Below are 27,352 nucleotides of genomic sequence, written 5' to 3' on the forward strand. Positions count from 1 at the left end.
TTAGGTCTGCAGTGAATGAAGTACACTTGTACAGTTCACGAACCATAGTTGGTTTACATTGACTTGTGAAAGAGAAACAGCGCCAAGCTTTTGTGCAGTTTTCAAATGAAGTTCCGTCTTCCCCACTTACTAGCTGTGATAATGTGGGTCTGACTGGTTCTATGTCTCCTAATCGGTTCGGTTTGTACAATAGTTGGTCCAAAGATAAAAGAAAACTGTGCAAGAACAGCTCTCCCAATGATTCCTGGAACACAGTGTGCAGTCAGAGTAAATTCCTTTGTAATCAGCCAAAACCTGGAGAGAAAAGAAAATGTCAGTTATTTAACTGACTACTTAAATGCTTTCATTTAAACTCAAAATTTATACTAAAGTGAATTATTTTTTCTCTAAAATCATTCCCACTTTTGATGTCTCTATCATGGGCACATAATATATCCCAAATCAAAGATGTTAGAAAAATAACATATTCACTTACAAACTTTGCAGTCTGTCCCCATATCTTTTATTCTCTCGCCCATATTACTTTGGCTTAATTTTAGATGATCTATTTTAACAAGTGCCTTCAAAGCATGACTCTTTCACATTGATATTTTATCAAATCATATAATGAAGGTTTAATCAAATACTGATCTAAAGTAACAGGTACAAAAAGAAATGAATGGCTAAGGTTAAAACTGTTAAACACGCAATCCTATTGATAGATAAACAAAAATACTAGTAAGTGTACAACTCCATTTTGTGTGACAAACATGAAGCTTTTTTTCCCATGAACGTTAGCGCCCCTTAAGGATGCATTTTAGTGAATTCAGCAAGTTCTAAGTTAAAATGACGAGGTGCCTACTACAAGTAGTAATGAAATTAAAGAAGGCACTTTTCTGTGAATGGCAATATCAGTATCATAGTATTGAATGGTCATTCTGGTATCCTTGTTACTACAGGAACTTTATCTTGCAGTTATTTACCTTTTTATCTTCCAGCCTAGACTCTGAGCACCTCATATCAGTTACTGAGAGGTAAGGATTCAATGTACAAAGAGAAATAGATCCTGATAGCTCTGAGAGTGAAATTCAATGAATTCCAAGTCCCTCAGAGAAATTGAATTATTTGATTATATAATTTAAGGAATCAGATGATCAATTTTGTTATACCTAAAAACTAGTACAAGAAATATTAGTGGTTTGTTTTTTACAACCCAGAGAATCAATTAAGCAGGGTTCAGAGGGGCTCATAGAGATGGCAGCAATTACAGACTCTGTATGGGTCTGACCTAGGTCCTCTATATAAATGCTATGGTTGTGTAAGCTTGGTGTTCTTGCGGGACCCCTAACAGAGGGTGGAGAGGAATAGCTCTGACTTTCTGCCTGCTCTTTGGACCCCTCATCCAGGTTCAGTTGATAGTCCTGTGAGGCTCACCCCGACCCCAAAGAGAGAGGGAGGAAATGTGGATATAGCAGAGATAGGAGGAAGAGTGGAGATAGGGCTCCGGGTGTAATGTTTGTAAAGAATAAACATTAAAATTAAAAGGAAAGAATTGGGTGTCCTAAAAAAAAATTCGTGTTTTCTCAGCCTCACTTGAGTTTTCTTGTGGGCGTCTATTACTCCTATTGTTAGAATTCCTTGCGTTGGCAGAGTAGTTTTAAGAGTTCTTTTAGACTGGATCACAATGCACAGGGCAAAGAAGTTAGCAGCAAAGCCTTCCCCTCCTGACAGTTTTAGGTTCACCTTTCGGCCCTGGGGTCATTGCAGCTCTGATGGTGAGACAGTTACTTAACTCCTTTCTTCTTTATGTTTGAGTCTGTTATTTATTACAATACAGGTCTCTTTTTTAATGAGATGAATTATGTCATAATAAATAAAATATACTTGTCTTTTTCTTGATATTTGGTAAGTAACAAATAAAGCAGTTTATATTGTGCTTATGAATTTTATCATACAAAGTATTCATTTTCTAATGGGAGCAGCCTTTAAAAAAATCTTCACTTGCAATACCCAGCTGGACACCACAGTTCACTGGTTCACCCAGGGATCCTCTATGTTATCTGCTCTTACTGATGTCTAGAGGGAAGTTCATCTCTGAGAAGAGTGGAGGAGAACAGCTTCATTCTTTTTTCTAAATTAGCTTTCAAATTCTAGAACCCCCAAACTTGAAAAGGGGGAATCAAAATCACTGTCTGAACAATAGAAATGCTTAACAGACTTTTTTTTTTTTTGGAATGAAAAATTGGGCTAAATGTTTTCATTTGCTAGTGGATATTCTTCCATGATTTCACTGCTCGGAAAAGCCCATGGGGTTGGGTTTAGTTTGCTTTTGCAGCTCACTGTTGAATTGTCCTAGTGGGGTTAAACATAGAGATTGAAATCAAAGTAAAAGATCATCACTATACAAATTTACATGGCACTTATAATCTCAGTGACAGAGTTTTCTCTTAATGCTCCTAATCTGGCAGACATATTATAACCCAAAAGCCCTGAGTCAGGACTAAAAGGCTATATTGCATTTTATACTACTATAAAATAAAATATAAAACACTATAGGCAAGACAAAAATATAAGACGTCCTTTCAGCTGGGGTTGTGGCTCAATGGTGGAGCATTTCCCCTGCGTGTGCAAGGATCTGGGCTCACTCTCCAACACCACAGGTGAAAATGAAAGAATGGCAAATATTTTAAGATAACATGCTCAGTGAGAAATTCATAACAGCAAGCTTATGGCTTAGTCTACCGATACTGCTTTGTTTGCTTACTCAGTGAGTTAGCAAATATTCATTGAGGGTAACATTTCCTAAGTGAAGACCACAAAACAGAAGGGTAAACGCTTCTGCTTGTTACCTTTACTGTTAAGCAATAAGCAAACAAATGGCAGATAAGACAGTGATACATGCACTTGCTTCAAAACAGTGATGTGCTTAACCATAGATAGATCTCCCTAGAGCCCCTTATTCTAGTGTGTCCCCATTCCTCCTGAGTCTGTTATTTCTTGATTTGTTCCTACTTAGAGTACCAAATTTGATTTTACAATCTCTATGGATTCATCAATTTCACTTGTATTTTTCTTACTGCCCTCCCCAGTCTATTGAAATACTAAGCTTTACCACCAGATTTACTATAAATATTATGCTATGTCTTTCTTTCTGTTCTTCTCCAATATATTTAAAAGTCCTTGAGAAGCCTTTAGAGAGTAGGGAATGTTCTGGAGCATGGACGAAACCAAATGCTAATTGAACATCCATCTGCCAACAGCCATCTAAATAGCTGTACATCCGAAATTGACGGAAACTACTTCTTCAAAATCATTCAAGTTAATTATGTCCATTGTTGAGATATATTCAGAGTTTCCGTATACTTGGAACCAAGCTTAATTCCTGTCCAAGGTGATGCAGTTCTAAATGTATAGATAATGTTAATTATATTTCATCTCACACATAAACAGAATTCTTACAGAGATTCTTTACAAGCTAAAGAACCCATGACTCGAGGAATGCAAAGAGTCACTGGAGGGGAGTCATTGCCTGACCACCCAGTTCTCCCAGAGTCCAGACCACCAACCAATGATTGTACCTGGAAGGATCCATGACTCCAGATACATAAGTAATAGAGGATGGCTTTGCCTGACAGCACCTGGAGGGCAGGCCCTTGGTCCTGGGGAGTTTTGATCCATTAGCGTAAGGGGAATGCTGGAGCAGTGGGGCAGAAAAGTGTGGGTTTGTGGGGGAGCAAAAGGGAAGAGGGAGGGTGGAAGTGGGATATCATGGGATGGGAGATTGGCGGACAGGGTAACCAGGAAGTAGGATTTCATTTGAGATGTAAACAAATCGCATGATTAATTAAAAAACAGAGAAAAGATGACAGAAAGTAAGAGACTGGAAGTCAGCTTTACAATACATCTCTTTTCTCTGTTGAGATAAATGTTTTGTAAAAATATACAGTAAGTATTTAGGATAGTCCGGGAAATAAACTGAGCTGATATATGATATGACAATGGTTAGGCATGATTTTGCCTCTGGCAATTCATTTTATATGCTAATATTTCATCTTTATCTAAGCTTTATGCAATTATAAATGAGTAGGAGTTATAAAGAATTGTTATCACATTCAATTCGTTATAATCTTGAAGAGAAAGGAAAAGATAGTGGAAACTCTTTACACTGCTATTTATATTTTGTGGTACATTCATAAATTACCACAGTTCTCACCAGTAGCTTGTAGCCTCCTTTATTCTCCTGATAGACCTAATGCTTAGAAAGCTAAAAGTCCTGTGTGGCCTCAAGTGCTAGGACCAATCAAAGTTTGTATCTTTAACCTTTTTACCATCCACATAGTCACCATGTCTTATTTATTAAGCCATCCTACAATCAGAAAACAAACCTATTGAGACCTTAAGTATTTATTAAATATGTTCAGTTTTGTCACAGTATTTTTGAGAAGCTAACTAACTTTGTGAGAGTGTAAAATTAAACTTTGTTTGAGTGTCTGTGTGATATACACTACACAGATGAAAGGGTTTGATGCCAGGAATTTCCATTCACAGTAAGAAAGTTTGTGAGAAGGCAAAGAGAACTGATGGCAGTTGCTGTTACTAAAGATCTTAGCCCTGCCCCACAAAACCTCCCGATGGAGCCTCAGTCACTCAGGCGTTTCAAACATGTCCTTTAGTTTTTACATAGCAACACAAAGCTCTGGGTTTAAGGTCCAGCAACATATTCAAACTGAAATACAACCCAAAAGGAGGAAGACGTAGAAAGCATTATATGTGGTCAGTGCAGAGTATTTTTAATTTCGAGTAATAGAGACTAGAAGGGGCGTGTAAACTGGATGTCACTGATCAAAGCTTTGTCTTTGTGGATGAAAACACACCTTGATGCACCGAGGTACTTTCAGCTGGGTTTCCACAGCAAATTCTGCCAACCAGAAAATCCTCATACAACTTTAACATATGAAAACATGGCTTTATATTTTTGCGATAATACGTATTTTTATTACTTTGTGGGTGGGGTATCTTGATGCCTTGATATAAAGTATTTGGATATCAATTGTAATGTGCTTGGTTTGCAAAGGGTAGCCAATTTTAACCTGGAAGATCCATACTCACGTGATGGCAGGTAGAGGGGTGGCTTCTTACCTGGGTAATATTTTAATTTTATAACGTTGGAAAATATGCCACTTAAGGTATGATAAAATAGATTGGAGCACTAGGAAAACAAATCTGTAGAAGAAGAATCAAACTGTCCCAAGTCCCGAGAGCGGTTCTGTGGTCTGAGCAGGTGTTTGACTTATAACATTCAAAGAAAAATGGCCAGTGATAGTCTTTTGAGTGAGTAAATAGCTAAATTTGTCTTGCCGTGGTAACTCCTATTGTCCTTGTAGAGAAAATGTTACATAGTTTTCTTGAATTCTGCTAGTCCCTATCATAGTAGTTGACATGTTGAAAGTGTTTACTGTAACATATTTTCTAAGGTTTTTAGTCTAAAGAAATGAACTAAAATATATGTGACTGTTAATGTGGAATGCTAGATGTTTAACAGCATGTATATATCATGTGTCTCCTCACTGAATGATTTAGTAGACTGGCCTACAACAATCACTGGATGCCAGCTCTGTGCTCACTATAGTCTATATCATGCAACCCCTGTTTTGTATGATCATGCAATTTATTGAAAAGGGGGGAGGGAGAGAGAATAGCAGTACACATAAGGTGAGATTCCTCTATTTTCTGTGCTACTAAGAATTTTTAAAGAATCTTCAAAAAGCTACGCTAATGTTCTAATTAATTTATCTGTTTCAAGCCTTAATTAGATAATCATTACAGATCCATTTGTGCAAATTTGGTGTATTTTTTTAATAGAGTGCATGCTTTCTGGGAAACTACTTAAAATTTTCCAAAACTCTCTTCAATTCTCTGACATCATTATCTTCCTTATTCTTGTTTAATGACTGTCCTTTCTTGTTGTCAAATAAACTGAAGATGAGATGGTCTTCATTGTCCTGCCATTATGCTCAGAATCATCATGTTTATCAGTGGCATACATTCCTCTTTTACTTCTCTTCAGGTAGAGATTGTAACCTTCTGGGTTCCTTCGTTTGTCACAAGTTGATTGTTACTTACTGTACCAGTATCTAACCAAACTTTGAGTTCAGGAAAATTGTCTGTAAGAGAATAAAGCAGAATTTCCTGTGCATACATGGACAGGCACAGAGGTATTTACACACACATAAAACACATATGCAAGGTAATCCCTCAAAGAAAACAGAGGTATAGTCAGACAAATTAAAGAAACAAGATGACATTACACAGCAATACTCAACTCATGGGTCAAAATCCTCCATATCAGATAATTAAGATTATGATTCATAACAGTAGCAAAATTACAGAAATGAAGTAGCAATGAAATAATTTTATGGTTGGGGGCTACCACAACATAAGAAGCTGTGTTAAAGAGTGGCAGCATTCGCAAGGTTGAGAACCACTGATTGAAAGGTAGGAGTGTCAGCCACAACAGCAGTGTTTCAGGCCGTGTAGAATGTCACATTTGTGAGACCTGTGCATGAATATTCTGGGCAACTGACTGAGCTGCTCACCTGATGCAATTCATTTGTAATTTATACAACTGCACTCACTACAGGAGAAGGGAACACTAACATAACTTGCATGTGGCAATGTATGTGTAAGACTATGATTTAAAAAGGAAGATTTATATATAATAAATATTACCACTGAGCCCCTGGAGACCAGAAATTATAATCACTTCCTAAGCCTGCCCCGACAAAGCACTACCAAGTGAATGGTTTAGATATGTTCTCTGATAGGCTAGGCCATGAGGCTACAGATCCGATGTGGAGGTGTCAATAGGTTGATTCTTTTCAGAAGATCCTGGGAGCAGGGGGGTGTCCAAGTCTTCCCAACTCTTACAGTAATTGAAAATCTTTAGTATTTCTTGGTTTATAAGTTTATTTTTCCAATATCAACTTCTATCATCCCTTGAATTCTTCCTGTGTATTTTTGTGTCTAGATTTCCTCTTTTCTCAGGATTAAGCCATACATCTATCCAGACTAAACTCATCTTAAATTGTCTCCATAATGAAACTGGTTCTATACAACCACACTGCCAGGCACCAAGGACTTTCTGTAGAAGTGGTTCACAAAGGGATGCTATAGACAGTGACTGTGGCATATGAAACGAAGAGGGTAAGATTAAGATTTTCACTATGGTCAGAGGAGGCAGGAGCTAAATGTCAATCACTGTTCACAAATGTCTGCTCTACAAGAAAGGCTGTTATGAGTTCAAGAAAATACCTTTTCAGATATAAAAGAATAGCCAATCCCAGAAGAGGGAATAAAGGAAAAGCAAGCAACTTCCTATGAGGACAGATATAGCTTTAGAAAAGAGAGTGCACTTGCTCCTTTGAGTCAGAGAAAACAGCAGACATGAAAATGATATGTCAAAAGTTTCTGTGAGGTCAGGTTGGTTGATATTGTTGATCTTCCTATGGTGTTGCAAACCCCTTCAGCCCTTGGTCCTGTGAAGGCTCGTTTCTCCAACGTAAGGGAATGCCAGGGTGTTGAGGTGGGAGTAGGAGCATCCTCATAGAAGCAGGGGGAGGGGTATGGGAGAGGAAAGAAAGGGAATAACGTTTGAAATGTAAATACATAAAATATCAAAAAATAAAATTGGAAGAGTAATAAATAAATCTGTAAAAAATAAATAAAAGAAGGTGAGTCATAATAGCAAAAACAAAAGCAAAACAGTTTCTGTGAATCTCACGAAATAGGTACTAAGGGGAAAAGTCTTCAGCGTGGGCTGCTGTAGTTCATAGGGTGACCTGGGAGAGACCCTGTAAGGAGGACTGAGCACTGCAGAGAGTTTTCAAAGGGCCATGTTTTCTCTTCCAAAACTTTGTCTTTTGAATCTAGAAGAAAACAAATCCGAAGAATAAGCAAATCGGTTTTGACTTCTAATTACAAAGACCCACTGTAACCAAAGGGATTCATTCATCTCGCAAATAAAAATAAAAGGCACATCACTGGTTATTTTAAGCAGTTTTTCTTTCTAAATGTAGAGAGATGTCAAATGGTCTGTTATCAGTACTGAGCAGACACATGAGTCGGATTTTTCCCCTTCTTTCTTCTTAACTGGCTTGTGTGTACATTCAAATATTAAGTTGCCCTTGAGGGTAGGTGTGTTCTAAGACAGGCCAACCAGAGTTCAGGACCAAAACGCTGTTCTTTCATTCAATGAAAGCATATGCAGAATACCAATAGTGCTCTCTATAAAGCAGTAAACACCTTCAGTGGCAGTAAGCTGTGACAGAACCAAGCTGTTTAATAATATCAAATTGTTTGGAGAAGCCCTCAGGGGCTGTCCCAGTAAAGTCACATTAAATGATGTCGAAGCAAGTTATTGAATGGTTCTCAGCCATCGCAAGGCTCAGTGCTTTACACCCACAAGGAATGCATGGGCACATTGTGATCATATGACATTTTTAAGTACTTCATTTTATTCTGAGCTTCCCAAGCGCAGCATCAATCTATGCTGCCAAGACTTCAACTCCATCCCCCGCCTTTCACCGACACCTCCCCCTCTGTGTAGGCAGACAACCACTGAAAGCCTGAACTGTGATCCACTCACCGGCTTCTCTATTTATACAGCGAGGAAGACATTCTGTATTGGAACAGGTCAATTAAAGGTGTTAGTAAGACTCGTGTGTTCCTTCCCAGTAACTGCATCTTCTGTGCTAATATGCGTGATGGAGTATAATCAGAAATACATAAACAATCCATAGTGAAGACAGCTTTATATAATAGATGGACTCTTAAAATACTATGGGCACACCCACATTTGTCAAGCATAGTTTAATTACTAGAGGATTAGCTGTTTGAGTTTGGCATGTCTTTGTTCTTCATGGGAGCCCAGAAATGTCTGTTAATTTTGCCTACTTCTGTGATATGATTAGGTAGGGTTTTCTGTATTAGCTTTCTATGTAGCCAGCTATTAGGAATATTGAGTTTTTGTTTTAATGACCAAAGTGCCCACAGTGGGTGGTATAATGGTGAGCACTACCAAGGCTTTTCACTAAATAGACTTTGTAATTGACTAATGTCATGGTCTAGAGCTATGTCCTTATCATGAAAGCTTTTTTTCTCCATCTTTATTAACTTGAGTATCTCTTATTTACATTTCAGTTGTTATTCCCCTTCCTGGTTTCCAGGCCAACATCCCCCTAATCCCTCCCCCTCCCCTTCTTTATCGGTGTTCCCCTCCCCATCCTCCTCCCATTACCACCTCCCCCCCAACAATCACGTTCACTGGGGGTTCAGTCTTGGCAGGACCAAAGGCTTCCCCTTCCACTGGTGCCCTTACTAGGCTATTCATTGCTACCTATGAGGTTAGAGCCCAGGGTCAGTCCATGTATAGTCCTTGGGTAGTGGCTTAGTCACTGGAAGCTCTGGTTGGTTGGCATTGTTGTTCATATGGGGTCTCAAGCCCCTTCAGCTCTTTCAGTCCTTTCTAAGATTCCTTCAACGGGGGTCCCTTTCTCAGTTCAGTGGTTTGCTGCTGGCATTCGCCTATGTATTTGTTGTATTCTGGCTGTGTCTCTCAAGAAAGATCTACATCCGGTTCCTGTCAGCCTGCACTTCTTTGCTTCATCCATCTTATCTAATTGGGTGGCTGTATATGTATTGGCCACATGTGGGGCAGGTTCTGAATGGGCGTTCCTTCAGCCTCTGTTCTAAACTTTGCCTCCCTATTCCCTGCCAAGGGTATTCTTGTTCCCCTTTTAAAGAAGGAGTGAAGCGTTCGCATTTTGGTCATCCTTCTTGAGTTTCATGTGTTCTATGCATCTAGGGTAATTCAAGTATTTGGGCAAATAGCCACTTATCAATGAGTGCATACCATCATGAAGGCTTTCAAAGACCTAGTGACCAATGAGAGCTTTTATTTCATGATTTTTGGCATTGCTGACACAAATATTTATAATTCTATTGTACTACCTTGGAAACATGTTGTCCTAGGAATGCTTTTATGCCAGGTTCAGGAGAGCTGGGTTTTATTGGTGCTATTGTTCAGTATGTCTGGAATCCAGAGGGAGAGTTGGGGGTCAAAGGTGAATTCTCTTTTATGAATTATCCTTCCACGTAAGGTGAAGCTGAAACGCTGAGATTTTGTTGATCCTTTTCCCTTTAAAAAGTCACATTTCTCTCAACACCTCCACCACATCATACCCCTCCCGTCAAAAGTATTTTAAGTGTCCGACTTTCTCAGCAGCCAAAGGGGCTCCGTGAAAGCAGGGGATTGTGTTTATCCAGAGTCTATTATGTGTCAATCTCCGTAGGATATAGAGTATCTACCCTTTTATTTCACATTAGAAAACTGAGAAAGGTATTTCCACAGTTGTTAGATAAAGAAGTCGGGATGAGATGCTGTCTCTGCTGCTACCCTTTCCTTGCTTACATTTGGCATAAACTCTGGGCAGACAGGCGGTAGGAAGCTGATTTGAGTTCTCCTAAGCCAGAGGTTTGTTTCACATACTCACTGGTTCCATTGACTGTTCAGCATGCTGCCCCCTCACTAACTCAAGGTCATCAATCTTCCCTTTAGAGAGAGGGTTTTTTTCTTTTAAGAGACCTGTGCCCTCTGCCTCCTTTTGCAATCATTTGTTCTTTTTCTTACTGAGAAATATACTTATGTTCAAACTTCCACGTCTGACTTTTCTCTGTTTACACAAATAGAAAACAAAAATCCATGTCATTGTAGAACTTGAATTTTCAGCTAGAAGATAACTGTAATTATGAATGAATGTGTACAAATGAATGTCTGTGCTGATAATCCCAGCTTTTTGGAGGCTATAGTAGGAAAATCACATGAGCTCAAGAACCCAGGCCAGCCTTGGCTAAAGACAGAACCTATATCACAAACAGAAAGCTACAGAGATGACTTATTACAAGGTAATAAATGCTAAGAGAAAACAGAAAGTAGAGCATGTTGAAAGGGGTAGATGTATTCACTCCTTTTACTATTATTATGATAAAACCCCCTGAAAAAAGCACTTTAGGGGAGAACGATTTTTCTACCTTAAGATTCCAGGTTATAGTCCATCGTTGCAGACAAATCAAGTGGCAGAAAGTTGAAGTAGCTGGTTACACTATATTTTATTCAAGATCAGAAAACAATGAACTAATGCTATGCTCAACTCACCTTCTTCCCTTGTACAGAATCAGACTCCAACCCCAAGGAATACTGCCCACCGTTAGACTGGGTCTTTCTACATCAATTAACAGAATCAGGCCAATGCCCCACAGACATATCGAAAGGCAAAACTGATCTAGACAACTTCCTATTGAAACTCTCTTTCTATGTGATTCTAGATTGTATTAACTTGACAATTAACTCTAACCAATAGAGTGTAAGGTTACGAACATTATTTAGTAGAAAAATCAGGTTCAGGCTTATAGAGAAATTGATATTTGAATAAAGCCTTAAAGGAATACTCTAGCCAGTTTATTTCTTTTTTTTAAAGATTTATTCATTTATTATATATAAGTACACTGTAGCTGTCTTCAGATACCAGAAGAGGGCATCGGATCTCTTTACAGATGGTTGTGAGCCACCATGTGGTTGCTGGGAATTGAACTCAGGACCTCTGGAAGAATAGTCGGGTGCTCTTAACCACTGAGCCATCTCTCCAGCCCTAGACAGTTTATTTCTATTGCAGCCATGATAAATATAACAGGATGACTGTCTTGGTCAAAATGGAAAGAAATTGGCTATAATATACATAGAATAGATCAGCATGGACACTTATGCTCGTAAACCTAGCACTTGGAAAGTGGAAGAGTGAAAGGGTCAGGAACTCAAGTCCAGTTTTGCCTTCATAAAAAGTTTGAGGCTGTCCTGTGCTACATATAACCCTGTCTCAAATCAAGAAAGCTATAGAATGTACTTAGGAGATGTTAGTTTTATGAATGAATGTGTGGATGGGTGGATGAGAATACATTGAATCTTACAACATATATGGATTTTTTTACCTATAAGTAAACTGATTTTATTTATGTAGGCAGAGTTTCACTTTATATAGCATACTGAGCTGAATATCTGGAATATGACTAGGTATGATATACATACCTACATACCTGTTTCCTTTTCAGTTCCCAGGAGGTTGAGGCAAAAAGATCGTGAGTTTAAGGACAGACTGCACAACACAGTGACCCTATACCAAAATCATAAAAGGAATACTACTTAAAAATATTAGAGAATTATTCAGTGAGGGTTGGTTTAAAACATATCCATATATCATTAAAATGTGAGAAATGTTTAGCTGTGTGCCATCACATTCTCTGGGTCTCAGAGTTAGGTGTACTCCAAACATCTGACTTCACCTTGAGTAGTGTCATTAAATAAAAAGAAGTACATAAGCCTAATCTCAAAAAAGGAAGAGGAGGAAACAGTGTTTCAGCTGATGTATTTATGTCCACAGTGTTCATAGTGATTTCATGGGCTTTATAGAGTCTTCAACTTCAAATGTCAACTCTATAGTTATTCTCTTTGTGGGACTTAATCTTCTTTATGGTGCTAATGTGTTCCGTAGCTCTCAGGAACCAAGACTGTCTTTGGCATTTATTGCTGGTCTAGTGGATGTAAATCAGAGCTCTTAGATATGTGTTTAACATTTTCTTTTCTGTGGTTGGAATGACCTCTGTTGTGCTACAAATGCAGTAGACTGCCTGTGATAATGCAAGTGCCCTGTACCAGGGCCTTTATGTTTTGTATTTTATCTGCTTGCTTACCTTATAATACTAACCTTATAATGCTAAAATTAAGGAACAGCTATTCATTTAGTATTCCTCTTTTTTATGTATTTCTCTAACCTGAACAAATTAATGGAGAAGATGGGTATAGTGTAGGACCATCAAGGTCAAAGATGAAAAACAAAATTACATAGAAAGTTATACATGGTCTTTTATAACAAGTTCAAACCTGTCTGCTTTTGTGTCACCATTATTCTAAACTGTTCTCTTTTAAATAAGAATTACAGGAAAGTATTTTCAAAACTAGTCTCCTGCTTACGGTACAAAAAAAAAAAAACTAGACTTCAAAAATGTTCACAGTACGCATATAGTCCAACAAACTCATACTTAAGTGAAAATGTTTGTCTGATCTTCAAATAAATTCGAAAAATGGTTGATAACCATCCAAATTTCTACACAGCTTGTGTCAATTTGCCTGATAATGCCATTCTTCTTAGTCATTCTTCTTAGTTTACAAAAAAAAAAAGAAAATTAAACAACCTGATATTAACAAGACCCATTTTTATTTGTACTATCCTATACCCTTGCTCCACAATAAAATGAAAGCACTTTGAATATGTTATAAAAAAAAGAAAATGCAAGTGTTGAAGATATATTTTAAAAATATTCTTTTGCTCAATTAGCCAGTGAAATTAGAGTTTTGGACAACCTGTACTAATGTATATTTTAAAGTTCTTAGGAAAACACAGTTTATAGACTTTTTATTTATTCTTTGATCATTGCTTTAAGTCCTAGGAAGAGAAATATATTCATGGTTCTATGGGGACTGTCACAGCACCAATAAAGAATAATTACTCACCTCAGTAGGAAATTAGATAACTCTTTAATTGTCCTATCAATTTGGGACCACTTTCCATTATTTTAACAACTATTATAGTTTGTTTAACAAAACTATTGCATTTTTAATAAAATTCCAGGGTATAACTTTATAATTCACTATGTTGTCATTTTGCCATTGTTCATATTATCTTAAGGGGTTGTATTTAAATCACTCCATATTAATAATCAAAAGCGGGGCTGGGGATTTAGCTCAGTGGTAGAGCGCTCACCTAGGAAGCGCGAGGCCCTGGGTTCAGCGCTCACCTAGGAAGCTCGAGGCCCTGGGTTCGGTCCCCAGCTCCGGGAAAAAAAAAAATCCGCATTAATAATCAAAAGCATAATGAAATATAGTTAATGGTTATAAAAGCATTTTTCATTATCATATAAATTGTCAAAATGTTATGACAGATTTATCAGTTAGTTAATGTGTTCGTGTGTGTGTGTGTGTGTGTGTGTGTGTGTGTGTTTAAGACATGAAACACAAACCTCTGTGTTTAATTCCAATGGGCTTCAATTATTCTATTCCTGTAATTTTTAGTGATTTGCATACTATTTTTATATATACTATAAGTATTTTGCCAAGTACATAGTCAATCATATTTACAACATATCTATAAATTATATTTTACAATTACTTTATAGTCAGCAGATAATTTTCCTTTTGCTGAGCTTAACTATTTCCATAGTTAAATAAAAATAAGCATTTTTTCAAACCAGAGTAAAAACACATTGCTTAAAATATAAGAGTCCACATTTTAAATGATCTTATACTTTTTCTATTCATTTTAAAAGGAAAAGGAAAAGTGTCTTATTTAAATATGCTTGAGACTCTCAATGCAAAAATACAGCTCTGATCTTGAAGGGGATAAAAGCTGTATCCCTTGCTGTGCTCTTGTTCTGACCAGTTAGTGATCATAAACTCATTAGCTGGAAATAATAGTGATTGGTGCCCAGTCATCAAATAGGGCAAAACTAAAATTCACATATGATTACCTAAAAAAAGAAAAAAAAATTTCTTCTTTAGCAAAAGTCAATAATCTCTTCAAATATTTAAAGAATAACATTGATTTCAGCAGAATCCTTGCTGCTGTTTATTAGGAAAAAATGTGCTAATTATTTGTCAGTTGTTGATATATAGTTAGTTGTTGACATATAGTTAATTATCTTTGTTTTTAATTTTATGTTCCTCTCCTCCAGGTTTAGGCTTCAGTATTGCTGGAGGGGTGGGGAACCAACACATTCCCGGAGACAACAGCATTTATGTAACGAAAATTATAGATGGTGGAGCTGCACAGAAAGATGGAAGGTTGCAAGTAGGAGACAGACTGCTAATGGTGAGTGTGACCCACGCAAAACTGTGTACAAGTGCAGAAGCCTCTTCTTGCTCCTAGTGTGACTGTCTTAACTTGGGAAGCTATAGCAAAATACCCTAGACTAGATGGCTTAAACAACAGAAATGTATTTTCTCAGAATTACAAAAAACTATTGCTTCATTTTTTACTAGGGCATTCCTCCAGGTTTGCAGATGGCCACCATCTGAGTACCTCTCACATGGACACTCAATGTCAATGTGCTCTTACTGACTGAGAGATGGCTGCTGCTGCTGCTTCTTCTTCTTCTTCTTCTTCTTCTTCTTCTTCTTCTTCTTCTTCTTCTTCTTCTTCTTCTTCTTCTTCTTCCTCTTCCTCCTCCTCCTCTTTGGCTAGCAATCTTATCAGACTATGACCTTTCCTTTAACTTATTTAACTTGTATTATATGCCTGTGAAGCAATGAGCATAAGCAAGCAGCAGGACTGCAGAAAGGATGGGGTGCCTCAGAGAAAGAAAGGGAAAGCCCTAGTGCTAGGCAAGCATGCTTAGATATTTGGCCAGTATCTGAAAAAGAGAGAGATAAAGATAGAAAAGGAAAGCAGGCAGACTTAGCACCATAGCGTGGTGAAAGCTCCATGAGCCATTAAATCCTGGAAAGCGCTTTGGGGAAGGAAAAATACATTATCTCATTAAGAAGATAATTATTCCTCCCATCTCTTTAGCATATTCTCAAATGAATCCATTTTCATGAGCAATGGTCCTCTGTAAACACAGAAGTGGAGTCAAGAAGTCTATTGTGTGGTAAGAGTTTGTCCAGAGCTCCAAGGGCTTCTAAGCCTAATGCCTATCTAACTACATAAGATGAATTATATCACCAAGGAGCCATTATCTCCTCTTCCTTTATGAAAATTGTTAGGGGAAGAGTGATATGTACAATTCAACAGAAAGATCATTTCATTATATACGTAAACTTTGGAGATAACGCATCAAAGTTTTCTATTGGTTATTCCCAGGCCTTAGGGAGTGTTTCTGTTTAATCCTGGTGGTCTAACTTCTGATTGTGAATAGCCTTTGTACTGAATTCATCTCTATATATGGTATGTATTGTTTCATAAACTCCTTATACTCCTTTATAAAGTAACATTTATTTCCCATGACAGAATAATTCCTAAAGAAAACAAGAGCAGAGATATTTACCAACGTAGCCATATTCTTATCATTGAATATGTAATAAATTGGCTTTGCAAACAATGCAATCTGGCTGTCCATGCATATTCATCATGTCAAGAAATACTTATATTGCAATATAATATTTTCCCCTGCACAGGATGGCATTCATTTTGTTGAATCTGTCAGTCAGTTCTGTCTCTCCTTCCTTTGCTTATGATTTAGTTAGGAGTTTAACGAGTGTCTCTTCCAACTACCGAAGAGTAGCTAGTCTTTAAGAAGGACATCCTCTGTTGAGAAAACATCCAGTCAAGTTGCACAGGCCAACATAAGGAAGGAAGGAATGAACAAATGAACAAAGAAATGAAGAAAGGAGGAGACAGAGGAAAAAGCATCAGTAAGACCTTTGGTCAAACTTGCTACTCGGGGTTTCCAAATTCTTGACCACCTAAAGTCACCACTGTTTTCATTCTCCAGAATCTGTGAAGCTTTGGTTTCTTTATGTACTTTGGAAATTAATCTTGTGATGTTGCATTTCCGAATGAGAAAAATTATTTTAGGTACTTAAGATATGAACGTTTGCTTATAACATAAACCTAATTCTTAACATCTTGACATTAGAATAAAGTGTGAAACCATCTTCTACATTAAAAATGAAAGGGAAACTTTCATTTTCAAGTAATGGCTGCCTTAGGATGGGTTTCACCCGTTACATAATCGGAGTTAGATGTAAGTTTCTCAGCATTTCTTCTGATGCCATTGTGAAGTCAGGCTACACCTGCCTGCTGATTTCTTGAAGCTTGGCCTACATCTGTAGACTTATTTCTAAATTCTAAGGAAAAAGACCTTTATATCCATATAATTCTACCTATGATTTTTTCAGATGCCATTGTATTTTTCCATGATAATTTTATATTCATTGTAATACAATAATTTCAAAACTAGCTATGACATAATTTTCGCTGGTTTAAGTGTTAAGAAATGAATGTGGTTTTTTTAATGAACCTTCCACAATAATAGTTCTCTTCTGTCCTATATAAGGAAAACCATAATTAGTACTTCCAAGGCAACTGGTAAGCGGAATCTTGGAATGAAAGAAAAGGAAAAAAAATTGTTCACTTTAAAATATTCTGGAAGAAAAAAAGTGACCCTGAGAGAGAAACACAAACAAACAATGGTGATACTATCCTGAACACCAGTATTCTGCGTCAGCTCCCAAGATATCTGTTGCTGTTCCCTTATCACTCTGTTTAACCTCTACTTTAAAATATCATTTTTAATATTCTTCCACTTTTCTCTCCACAAAGGTAGTGCACATGATTTAGGCTCTGTGACTTACCAGCTGCAGCACTCTAAATATGCCATTCTTTCTTTTTTTTTTCTTTTTTTTTTTTTTATTATTAACTTGAGTATTTCTTATATACATTTCGAGTGTTATTCCCTTTCCCAGTTTCCGGGCAAACATCCCCCTCCCCCCTCCCCTTTCTTATCGGTGTTCCCCTCCCCACCCTCCCCCCATTGTCCCCCTCCCCCCAACAGTCTAGTTCACTGGGGGTTCAGTCTTAGCAGGACCCAGGGCTTCCCCTTCCACTGGTGCTCTTACTAGGATATTCATTGCTACCTATGAGGTCAGAGTCCAGGGTCAGTCCATGTATAGTCTTTAGGTAGTGGCTTAGTCCCTGGAAGCTCTGGTTGCTTGGCATTGTTGTACATATGGGGTCTCGAGCCCCTTCAAGCTCTTCCAGTTCTTTCTCTGATTCCTTCAACAGGGGTCCTATTCTCAGTTCAGTGGTTTGCTGCTGGTATTCGCCTCTGTATTTGCTGTATTCTGGCTGTGTCTCTCAGGAGCGATCTACATCCGGCTCCTGTCGGTCTGCACTTCTTTGCTTCATCCATCTTGTCTAATTGGATGGCTGTATATGCATGGGCCACATGTGGGGCAGACTCTGAATGGGTGTTCCTTCAGTCTCTGTTTTAATCTTTGCCTACACCTAAAGAAATGTTCAACATCTTTAGTCATAAGGGAAATGCAAATCAAAACAACCCTGAGATTTCACCTCACACCAGTGAGAATGGCTAAGATCAAAAACTCAGGGGACAACAGATGCTGGCGAGGATGTGGAGAAAGAGGAACACTCCTCCATTGTTGGTGGGATTGCAAACTGGTACAACCATTCTGGAAATCAGTCTGGAGGATCCTCAGAAAATTGGACATTGAACTGCCTGAGGATCCAGCTATACCTCTCTTGGGCATATACCCAAAAGATGCCCCAACATATAAAAAAGACACGTGCTCCACTATGTTCATTGCAGCCTTATTTATAATAGCCAGAAGCTGGAAAGAACCCAGATGCCCTTCAACAGAGGAATGGATACAGAAAATGTGGTACATCTACACAATGGAATATTACTCAGCTATCAAAAACAACGACTTTATGAAATTCGTAGGCAAATGGCTGGAACTGGAAAATATCATCCTGAGTGAGCTAACCCAAACACAGAAAGACATACATGGTATGCACTCACTGATAAGTGGCTATTAGCCCAAATGCTTGAATTACCCTAAATGCCTAGAACAAATGAAACTCAAGACAGATGATCAAAATGTGAATGGTTCACTCCTTCTTTAAAAGGGGAACAAGAATATGCCATTCTTTCTGAAGTTGCTTACCCCACTTCCTTCTTTTGGTCCTTAGGAAATGTCCCCAATATGTTACCCACTCAGAGTACTTTAAGTACACTGGCCCAAAAATGAAACTCAACACTGGGCTATGGCTCAGTAAATGAGCTTGCTTAGCAAAACCCTGAGAATTGCAACAAATAAAAATTAGTTTATATTGAACACCCATTAGTTTTTTTAGGCTTTGTGGATAGATACCTACAGTTCTGAAACTCTCCAATCACCTACCCTAAGTAAGAATGCAGCCTTGAGAGAGCAGGCATAGTCTTAATAATACCCCCCTTGGCTTCACAAGTAAGATAACTTTATGTTGGGCATCTCCTGATTCATTCTATATAGAGTTTGCCTCCCCTTGTAAGAAAGTTCGTATGTTTCAGAATTTAAACCTTAAATGTCATCTTTGTTTGGAACTTCACAATCCCACAGAAAATCAACTGGGTGAAGTGATATTTCACTTCTGATGGGGCCCTTTAAGAGTGGAGAATGTAATACTTCCCCATAGATACATACTGTATACTCACCACCATCTTTTTCTCTCATTGCATTGAAAATTATTTTCTATGCTTATCTCCTTTTATAGTCCTGCCCTTAGACATGGCAAATATATTTCATATATATGTACAAGTTTGTACTGCCATATCATCATTGCACAATTTTTTAGGATGTGTGTCTCATTTGTCTCTTATTTCTGAAGTATTTGTTGTGTTTTTAAATATGGAGTATAATGAGACAGGATGGAGGACCTTAGCAGCCTGGCTAAGGTGTCTGCCTGAACAACCAAGCCATGCAACACACCTAGCATGTAGAAAGTTTATTAGTGCAAGGGGAAGATGGCCTGGAAATGGGGTAGAGGCAAAGAAAGAAGGGAACAGCTGGAAACACATGGAAGGAGACTGAAGATGGGAAGAGACTGAAGTTGGGAAGGGAGGGAAGGAGGCAGATGGGGAGGGGAGAGGGAGAAGATGGAGAGAGAGACCAGAGACCAAAAGTCCTTCTTTTACACCAGGTTGACTTGAGCCTGGCAGGCAACTAGACAAGCTGTTTCTAGGTAGCTGTTGGGAGGAGCCTAGAAGAATGCCAACATTTAGGTGGGAGTAGATGGGAGGGTGGGGGAGCACCCTCATAGAAACAAGGGGAGGAGGAATGGAATAAGGGATTGTGAAGCGGAAACCAGGAAAGGGGATAACACTTAAAATGTAAATAAGTAAAATATCCAATAAAAATAAGGAACTAGAAAGGGGTGGGGGAACAGGAGTGAAGTTGTCTTATTCTTTAAAATATTTCCTGTAGACTTCAGGGCATTCGTTCTGTCTTCTGGGAAGCTAAGGAAATTGGGATGGGGATGCTGCTCAAGTCCTGGGAGAGCTGGCTGTTTCATTGCTGTCCAGAGTCTGTAGGACCATCTGTAACTAGGAAAGTGCAGGCCCAGTAGAAGCATCTGGGAGAGAAGCACCTGTGAGCTGCTTCTCTGGCACTGCCCTGGGTGAAGATGGTAAAATGCATATACACTTAGAGGCAGAACACAAAGTTAAGTAAGTTCGGGAGAAAAACTTTTCATAAGTGTGCGTTTGAAACCTTTAGGCCTATGGTCTTGGAGGCTGGGGAGGGGAATTCTCAAACCAGGGAACCAGAGGAGGAATCCCACCCTCTGAAATAAATAACAGGTGGGGAACTTAGGCTAATGATTGACAGGGGTATTTTATCTCCTGGAGCCTTCAAGAATTTTTTTTAATTTCATTTTTAAGTTTATGAAAGAGATAAATTTGTTAAAATATGAACATGCTTTTAAGGTGAACTCCAGGAAGACAGAAAGCTAACATGGAGCAGAAGGGGCAAGACAGGCTTTTCTCCTTCTTGCCAGAGGACGGAATTACATACATTTAGCATAATGATAAACAGTTTTAAGTCTATATTTAAAAAGCAATCAAAGGAAACTTAAAATTTTGATTTTGTTGTGATGATAGTTGATTATATAGATTTAGCCTGAGAAATATCTTTAATTCTTTAGTCAAAAGACAACCTGGGGAAACTTAAAGTCTTGAACTTATGATTATGAAAGTGGACCATATAGTGAAATGTTTGACCATAGTCAGGCTAATAATTTAGCAGAACTCCATTGCTTAATGTTAGAACTCTGAACTTTCAAACTCTTAACATAACAATGGCATAGGGGAAGAAACCTAAAGCCTTTTTGCATCTTAAATCGTTTTCTATCACCATCCAAGGTTTGTTTTTGATTTTTGTTTTTGTTTTTTGCTCTCCAACATTTGTATCTTACAATTACCAATCTCAAAATGCCTTTCTAGACCCTCAAGTGTTTTCTTAGACCCTCATAACTTAAGCTTTCATATCCTAAAGCCTTGAATGAAGTTTGTGTCTTTTTCTATCCAATTATTTTCTTTAAGACACAGGTGGTTGGTCATTGGGGAAGAGTCACTGAAAACTGGGTTTTTTAGATAACGGAGTAGCAAAAAGTTAAATATGAAGTGTGTATCTTTCATCATGAAATCTGTGAGCAAGTGAAACCTGTCTGTCGTGTTAATAAGAGATCTGGTAGTCTTAGCTATGTACGGAATTGTTTAATGAGCTAACACAGTGGTGGGTCGCCTTGGGATAAGGAGCTAGTTGCCTATTGTTTAACTGTCAAGCTATAGTTAGCTTAGCCACCAATGTAATCAGAGACGTGAGAAGCATAAATTATAATCTAGATGTCATATATTAATTAAAATGAGAGAAGTTACTTTATATTCCACTACCTAAACAGTTCTTCCAAGTTCCTGTGGTTGCCATTGCAACACAGGCAGAGGCAGCCTGGCCATAAGACACAGAAGATAAGCTTTTTTTCTATGGAGGAGGAACATGAGAGAGATGACTTCACCTAGTCTTATGCCATATGAGACATTTAACTCTCTGGATATCCTCTGTTTGTCCACAGTTCAGGCAGAACCCTGGCAGTGTCCAAGGCAGTGGGACACTGTTTCCCAGTGATTGCTGTGCCACAATCGAGGTAGAGTCCTTGGTTGGTGTGCCCATATCCTTTTGGAGACCTTCTGGGAAGGGGGTAGGTCTCTGTTAGGATTAAAGAGTCTCGGTAAAGGGGTTGGGGATTTAGCTCAGTGGTAGAGCGCAAGGCCCTGGGTTTGGTCCCCAGCTCCGGAAAAAAGAAAAGAAAAAAAAGAGTCTCAGTATGTCATAGCAAGTTAAAACATATTCAGGAGGCCTCCGACAGAATTGAGAGCTAGTATCTATTAAGCACACCTGAGTTAGACCATCTATGTCTTTTTCTGACTAGGTAGCTGCTGGGTAGAAACTAAAGGAATTGCCAACATTCATTATCACATTTCATTTATTTATTAGAAATAGATTTGCACTTAAAATATCTTTGCATTCCTTACTATCTATTTTCCACTTTTAAAGACTTAGGCAATTTTACACCACCTGAGCTTAGCACAAATTGTGCTGTAAGGAAGAATTATATTGTCTACTTTGCCACAAACTTATAGTGTTTGAAATGAGGTTATATGACCAGACAGTTACATGTTTCATGGTCACCCAAATATTTGGTATATATTGTATATTTCCATGTAATATTTTAATGTCCTTGGCTTCATGGCATTAAATTTTTTGTCTGTTTGTTTAATTGAATGCCAGAGAGAGCAAATGTTTGGAAACTTACTGTTAAACTCGGAGTGAATAGATTATTACTTGATCTTGAGTATCTTGAGACAGCTGGTCGAAAGTTGTCAACATTAAAGTTTTGGGATTTTTATCTTTCATATAGTTCCATACGCTGTTTCTTCTTAAACCTTGGCAAGATGCTCCTCAGAACCAAATGTATTATAAAACTGTAGTCCTTTTTACCATTTCTGCATAATACCCAGAGACATAAAATCTAGTATCATTTGTCATTTTTAGAGCAGTAACATTAGTTGTTGGTTGTCAAGCTCCTTGTCACGTTATAATTTAAGGTTTAAAAATCTTACGCTTTCCCCTCTATAACCTCTACTTGACATTTAAAGAAAAAATGTCAGTAAGAGAATTTATACACTTTTGCAGAAAATGAATTCATCTCTCCTTTCCTTAAAAGGGAAGTCGTAAGGGAAGGGGAGGATGATAAATGCATAGAAGACAAGTGGAAAAACACTGGACTCAGCCTTTGAAGAGCTATGTATTAGTCATGGGCAGACCCTAATCTACCAAGTCACTGTAGGCAAGCCAGGAGTATCTTTGTTCACTTATTTTGATTTCTGTACCATAGTATCATTGCTTTAGATTATCATTCCCCAATATGTGTTTTTAAATACTAGTATCATTCCTAATATGTGTTATTAAAGGACTCTAAAGCCATAGAAGGCTGGGAAATTCTGAAACGTGTATGCAACTCTATTGAGGCTACTTCTAAACATATAAAAAGGATATTAAAATGGAAGAAATGAGCATATAAAATGATATTATAAATGTGAAAATCAACATATAAAAAGCACTCATTGCAAAGATCTTTGAAGTACACAGCTAAAGACATGCTTTTTCTTTTTTTTTTTCTTTTTTTTTTCCCTTCGGTTCTTTTTTTCGGAGCTGGGGACTGAACCCAGGGCCTTGCGCTTCCTAGCCAAGCGCTCTACCACTGAGCTAAATCCCCAACCCAAGACATGCTTTTTCTAACTCTATACTTTTCAACCTTATTTATCATGAAATACTCTTATTAAAATGATACTTATAAAACACTCACAACTAGAATTCAGTGGAACATACTCTGAGATGTGTAAGAAGCCTTTTGTTTTATTCCTATGCTAAAGATGTGGTGAAGACAGAAAAATAGTTTTGGGGAATAGGAAAAATAATACTTTTTTTCTGGATGAATGTTGGTTGTAAGGACTTAAACTGGTTAACTTTTGATGGTTAAATTTAAACGTCAGTAAAAATTGACATCATACTAAAGACAATGCAAATATATGGAAATTATCTGAGGGAGAAATAGGACATTCACTGATGGTGGTAATCCACCTTAGATAGGCTGTAGTCCTTCGACCAGCAACCCACTTATGCTTCTACAGGTCAAATTGTGTATAAGCATGCACTGCTCACACTTGCCCTTAGCAGATACTCAGCACATTTGCCACACTATTGTCAATTGGAGCGAGAAAATACCCAAAACTGTATAACTAGTAAACTGGGAAAATGGATGCAGACCTACAGCATGGTTCCCTGAAGCCCTATTCCTTTCACCCATTTATTCAATGTCTCTAGTTCTCAATCCCATTTGTACACAAGAATCTGATGGTTAGCTTCTGAGCATAATGAATACCCAGTCCTCAATCCATCCCAAATAAATAAGAACCTCTCTGACATAAGAACTACATTCATTTGGATTTTATTTTCTAAATGATTCTCTCATGGGACCTAGGACAGAACCAATCTGACCTTGACCTAAACCTACCTGAGCCCTCTCAAGCACTAATACTGATCTATCACTCTTAATAGTTTTAGCCTCTCCTTATACTGCTCACTAGTTTTGTAAAATTAAACTACTGATTTGATTTCCTTTTTGTTTTGTAGTGATAAGAGTTGAACACAGGGATTTGTATAGAGAAATCAAGTTTTGTACCACTGAGCCATATGCCCAGTACCAAAATTATTTCAATAGCACACCCCACTAGTAAAGCAGAAAAGTTGCCTCTGCTACATGCAAGTATCTTTAAGTGTGTGTGTGTGTGTGTGTGTGTGTGTGTGTGTGTGTGTTCCTATTGCTGTAATAAATCCAGAATCTAAAGCAGCATAGAGTGGAAGGGTTTACTTCGCTTTACAACCACCTTACATTGCACTCCATCCCAGAGGGAACTCAAGCATGGTACGAACTTGAAGTCGTACATGAAAAGAGAAGAACATAGAGAAGAGAAGCAGAGAACATAGAGGAATGCTACTTACTAGCTTGCTCCTTGTGACTTTTCTTTACCTGCTTCATCATATAATCCAGGACCACAGTCAAAAAGGTAACACCATCCTCAGTGGACTGGGCCCTCCCACATTAATGATTAATCAAGAAAATGCCCCATGTAGACATGTCTACAGGCCAATCTCTCAATTGATATTTCCTTTTATCAAATGACTCTAGTGTGTATCAAGTTAGCAAAACACAAAAAGAAAACAAAATATTAAAACAAAAATAAATAAATAAATAAATAAATAAATAAATAAATAAATACAAACCCAGACATTGTGTTCATATATTCTACACAATTCAAGAAATAACCATAATGTGGTTAATATTGATGGAAGAGCTTCCTGTACCTCATGATTTGCCCTGGGTTTCACACTGCCATGTCCTTTGGGTGACCAGCACTATGGAGGAAGCTTCAGTCAATGAAAGGAAAGAGTAAGAAATCTATGAATGGGAGCTAAGACTGTCCCACAGCCCTCTGGACCTAAATCCTGCCCAGAGAGAGCTGGTCTCCCAGGAGTGCTCTCACTCCTAAGCCCACAGGTAAGACCCCATTTTTCCTCCAACAACTGTCCAAAAGGGGACCCAAAGAGACTCCATTTTTCCTCCAAAAGCTGTCCAAAGAAAGACCCACCAGGTTGCACAGGGCACAGGAACCACGGAGCAGCCTGGGACAGGATCCTTCCGGTCTCTATCTGTGCCCAGAGCTAAGGTTGTCCCACAACCCTCCGGACCCAAATCCTGGCCAGAGAGATCAGATCTCCCAGGAATGCTCTTACTCCTATGATCACAGGCTTCCAGGCCCAAAAGGAGGGACAAGCTCCAATCAGAGACAGCAAGACCAACTAACATCAGAGATAAGCAAATGGAAAGAAGAAAACACAAGAACTGAAGCAACAGAAACCGAGGCTACTTGACATCATCAGAATGCAGTTCTGCCAACACAGAAAGTCCTGGATACCCTAACACACCAGAAAAACAAGATATTGGTTTAAAATCAGATCTCATGAAGATGACAGAGGATTGTAAGAACATAAATAACTCCCTTAAAGAAATATAGAAGAAGATGGGAAAACAAGCAGAAGCCTTTAAGAGGAAACACAAAATCCATTAAAGAGTTATAGGAAAACACAACCAAACAGATGAAGGAATTTAACAAAACCACCCAGCATATAAAGTGGAAATAGAAACAATAAAGATATTAAAAAAAGAGAGACAACCCTAGAGATATAAAACCTAGGAAAGAGATCAGGAGTCATAGATGCAAGCATCACCAACAGAATACAAGAGATAGAGAAAATCTCAGGGGCAGAAGATATCATAGAAAACATTGACACAATAGTCAAAGACCCTGCAAAATGCAAAAAGCTCCTTACACGAAACATCCCAGAAATCTGGGATACAAGAAGAAGACCAAACCTAAGGATAATAGATTGAGAAGAGAGCTAAGATTCTCAAATTAAAGGGCCAGTAAATATCTTCAACAAAATTATAGAAGAAAACTTCCCTAACCTAAAAACAGAGGTGTCCATGAACAATCAAGAAACCTACAGAATTCCAAATAGACCAGAAAAGAAACTTCTTCTGTTACATTATAATCAAAAAGCCAAATGCACAAAGGAAAGAAAGAATATTAAAAGCAGTAACAGAAAAAGGCCAAGTAACATATAAAGGCAGATCTATCAGAATTACCCCAGAACTTCTCACCAGAGACTATGAAAGACAGACGATCCCATGCAGATGTCAAAAAGACCCTAAGAGAACAAAAATGCCAGCCAGGCTACCATATCTAGCAAAGCTCTCAATTAATATAGATGGAGAAACCAAGATATTCCATGACAAAACCAAATTTACACAATATCTTTCCACAAATCCAGCCCTACAAAGGATGATAGATGAAAACTCCAACACAAGGAGGGAAACTACACCCTAGAAAAAGCAAGAAAGTAACCCAACAAACCCAACAAGAAGATTGTCACACAAACATAATTCCACCTCCAACAACAAAAATAACATGAAATAAGAATCACAATTCCTTAATATGTTGCAACATCAATAGACTCAATTTCCCAATAAAAAGACATAGACTAACAGACTGGATATGTAAACAGGACCCAGCATTTTGCTGTATAAAGGAAACACACTTCAGTGACAAAGACAAATACTACCTCAGAGTAAAAAACTGGAAAAAAAATGTCTAAGTAAATAGTCTCAATAAACAAGCCGGAGTAGCCATTCTAATATTGAATAAAATCAACTTTCAACAAAAAGTTATCAAAAAGGATAAGGGCACTTCATACTCATCAAAGGAAAATTCTACCATGATGAACTCTCAATTCTGAACATTTGTGCTCCAAATGCAAGGGCACCCACATTCAGAAAAGAAATTTTACTAAAGCTCAAAGCATACACTGCACCACACACAATAATAGTGGGTGATGTCAACACCCCACTCTCATCAATGGACAGATCATAGAAACAGAAGCTAAACAGAAATGCAGTGAAACTAACAGAAGATATGAGCCAAATAGATTTAACAGATATCTATAGAACATTTCATCCTAAAATGAAAGAATATACCTTCTTTTTAGCACCTCATGATACCTTCTCAAAAATTGATCACATAATTGGTCAAA

At 37.9% G+C, this 27,352-nt stretch overlaps 1 protein-coding gene across 23 annotated transcripts in view; it reads left to right on the top strand.

Moving 5' to 3' along the window:
- Window positions 1-27,352, top strand: part of Dlg2 (discs large MAGUK scaffold protein 2) — a 2,073,609-nt gene that overhangs the window by 1,547,199 nt on the left and 499,058 nt on the right. For all 23 annotated transcript variants that reach the window (XM_087586773.1, XM_087586779.1, XM_087586780.1 and 20 more), the window contains 1 exon segment: window positions 14,818-14,954. In XM_087586773.1, coding sequence (XP_087442899.1) covers window positions 14,818-14,954 — 137 coding nt within the window.

This window comes from Rattus norvegicus, chromosome 1 (genome assembly GCF_021556685.1).
Source record: "Rattus norvegicus strain SHRSP/BbbUtx chromosome 1, alternate assembly SHRSP_T2T, whole genome shotgun sequence".
In the NCBI taxonomy this organism is placed as follows: Eukaryota; Metazoa; Chordata; class Mammalia; order Rodentia; family Muridae; genus Rattus; species Rattus norvegicus.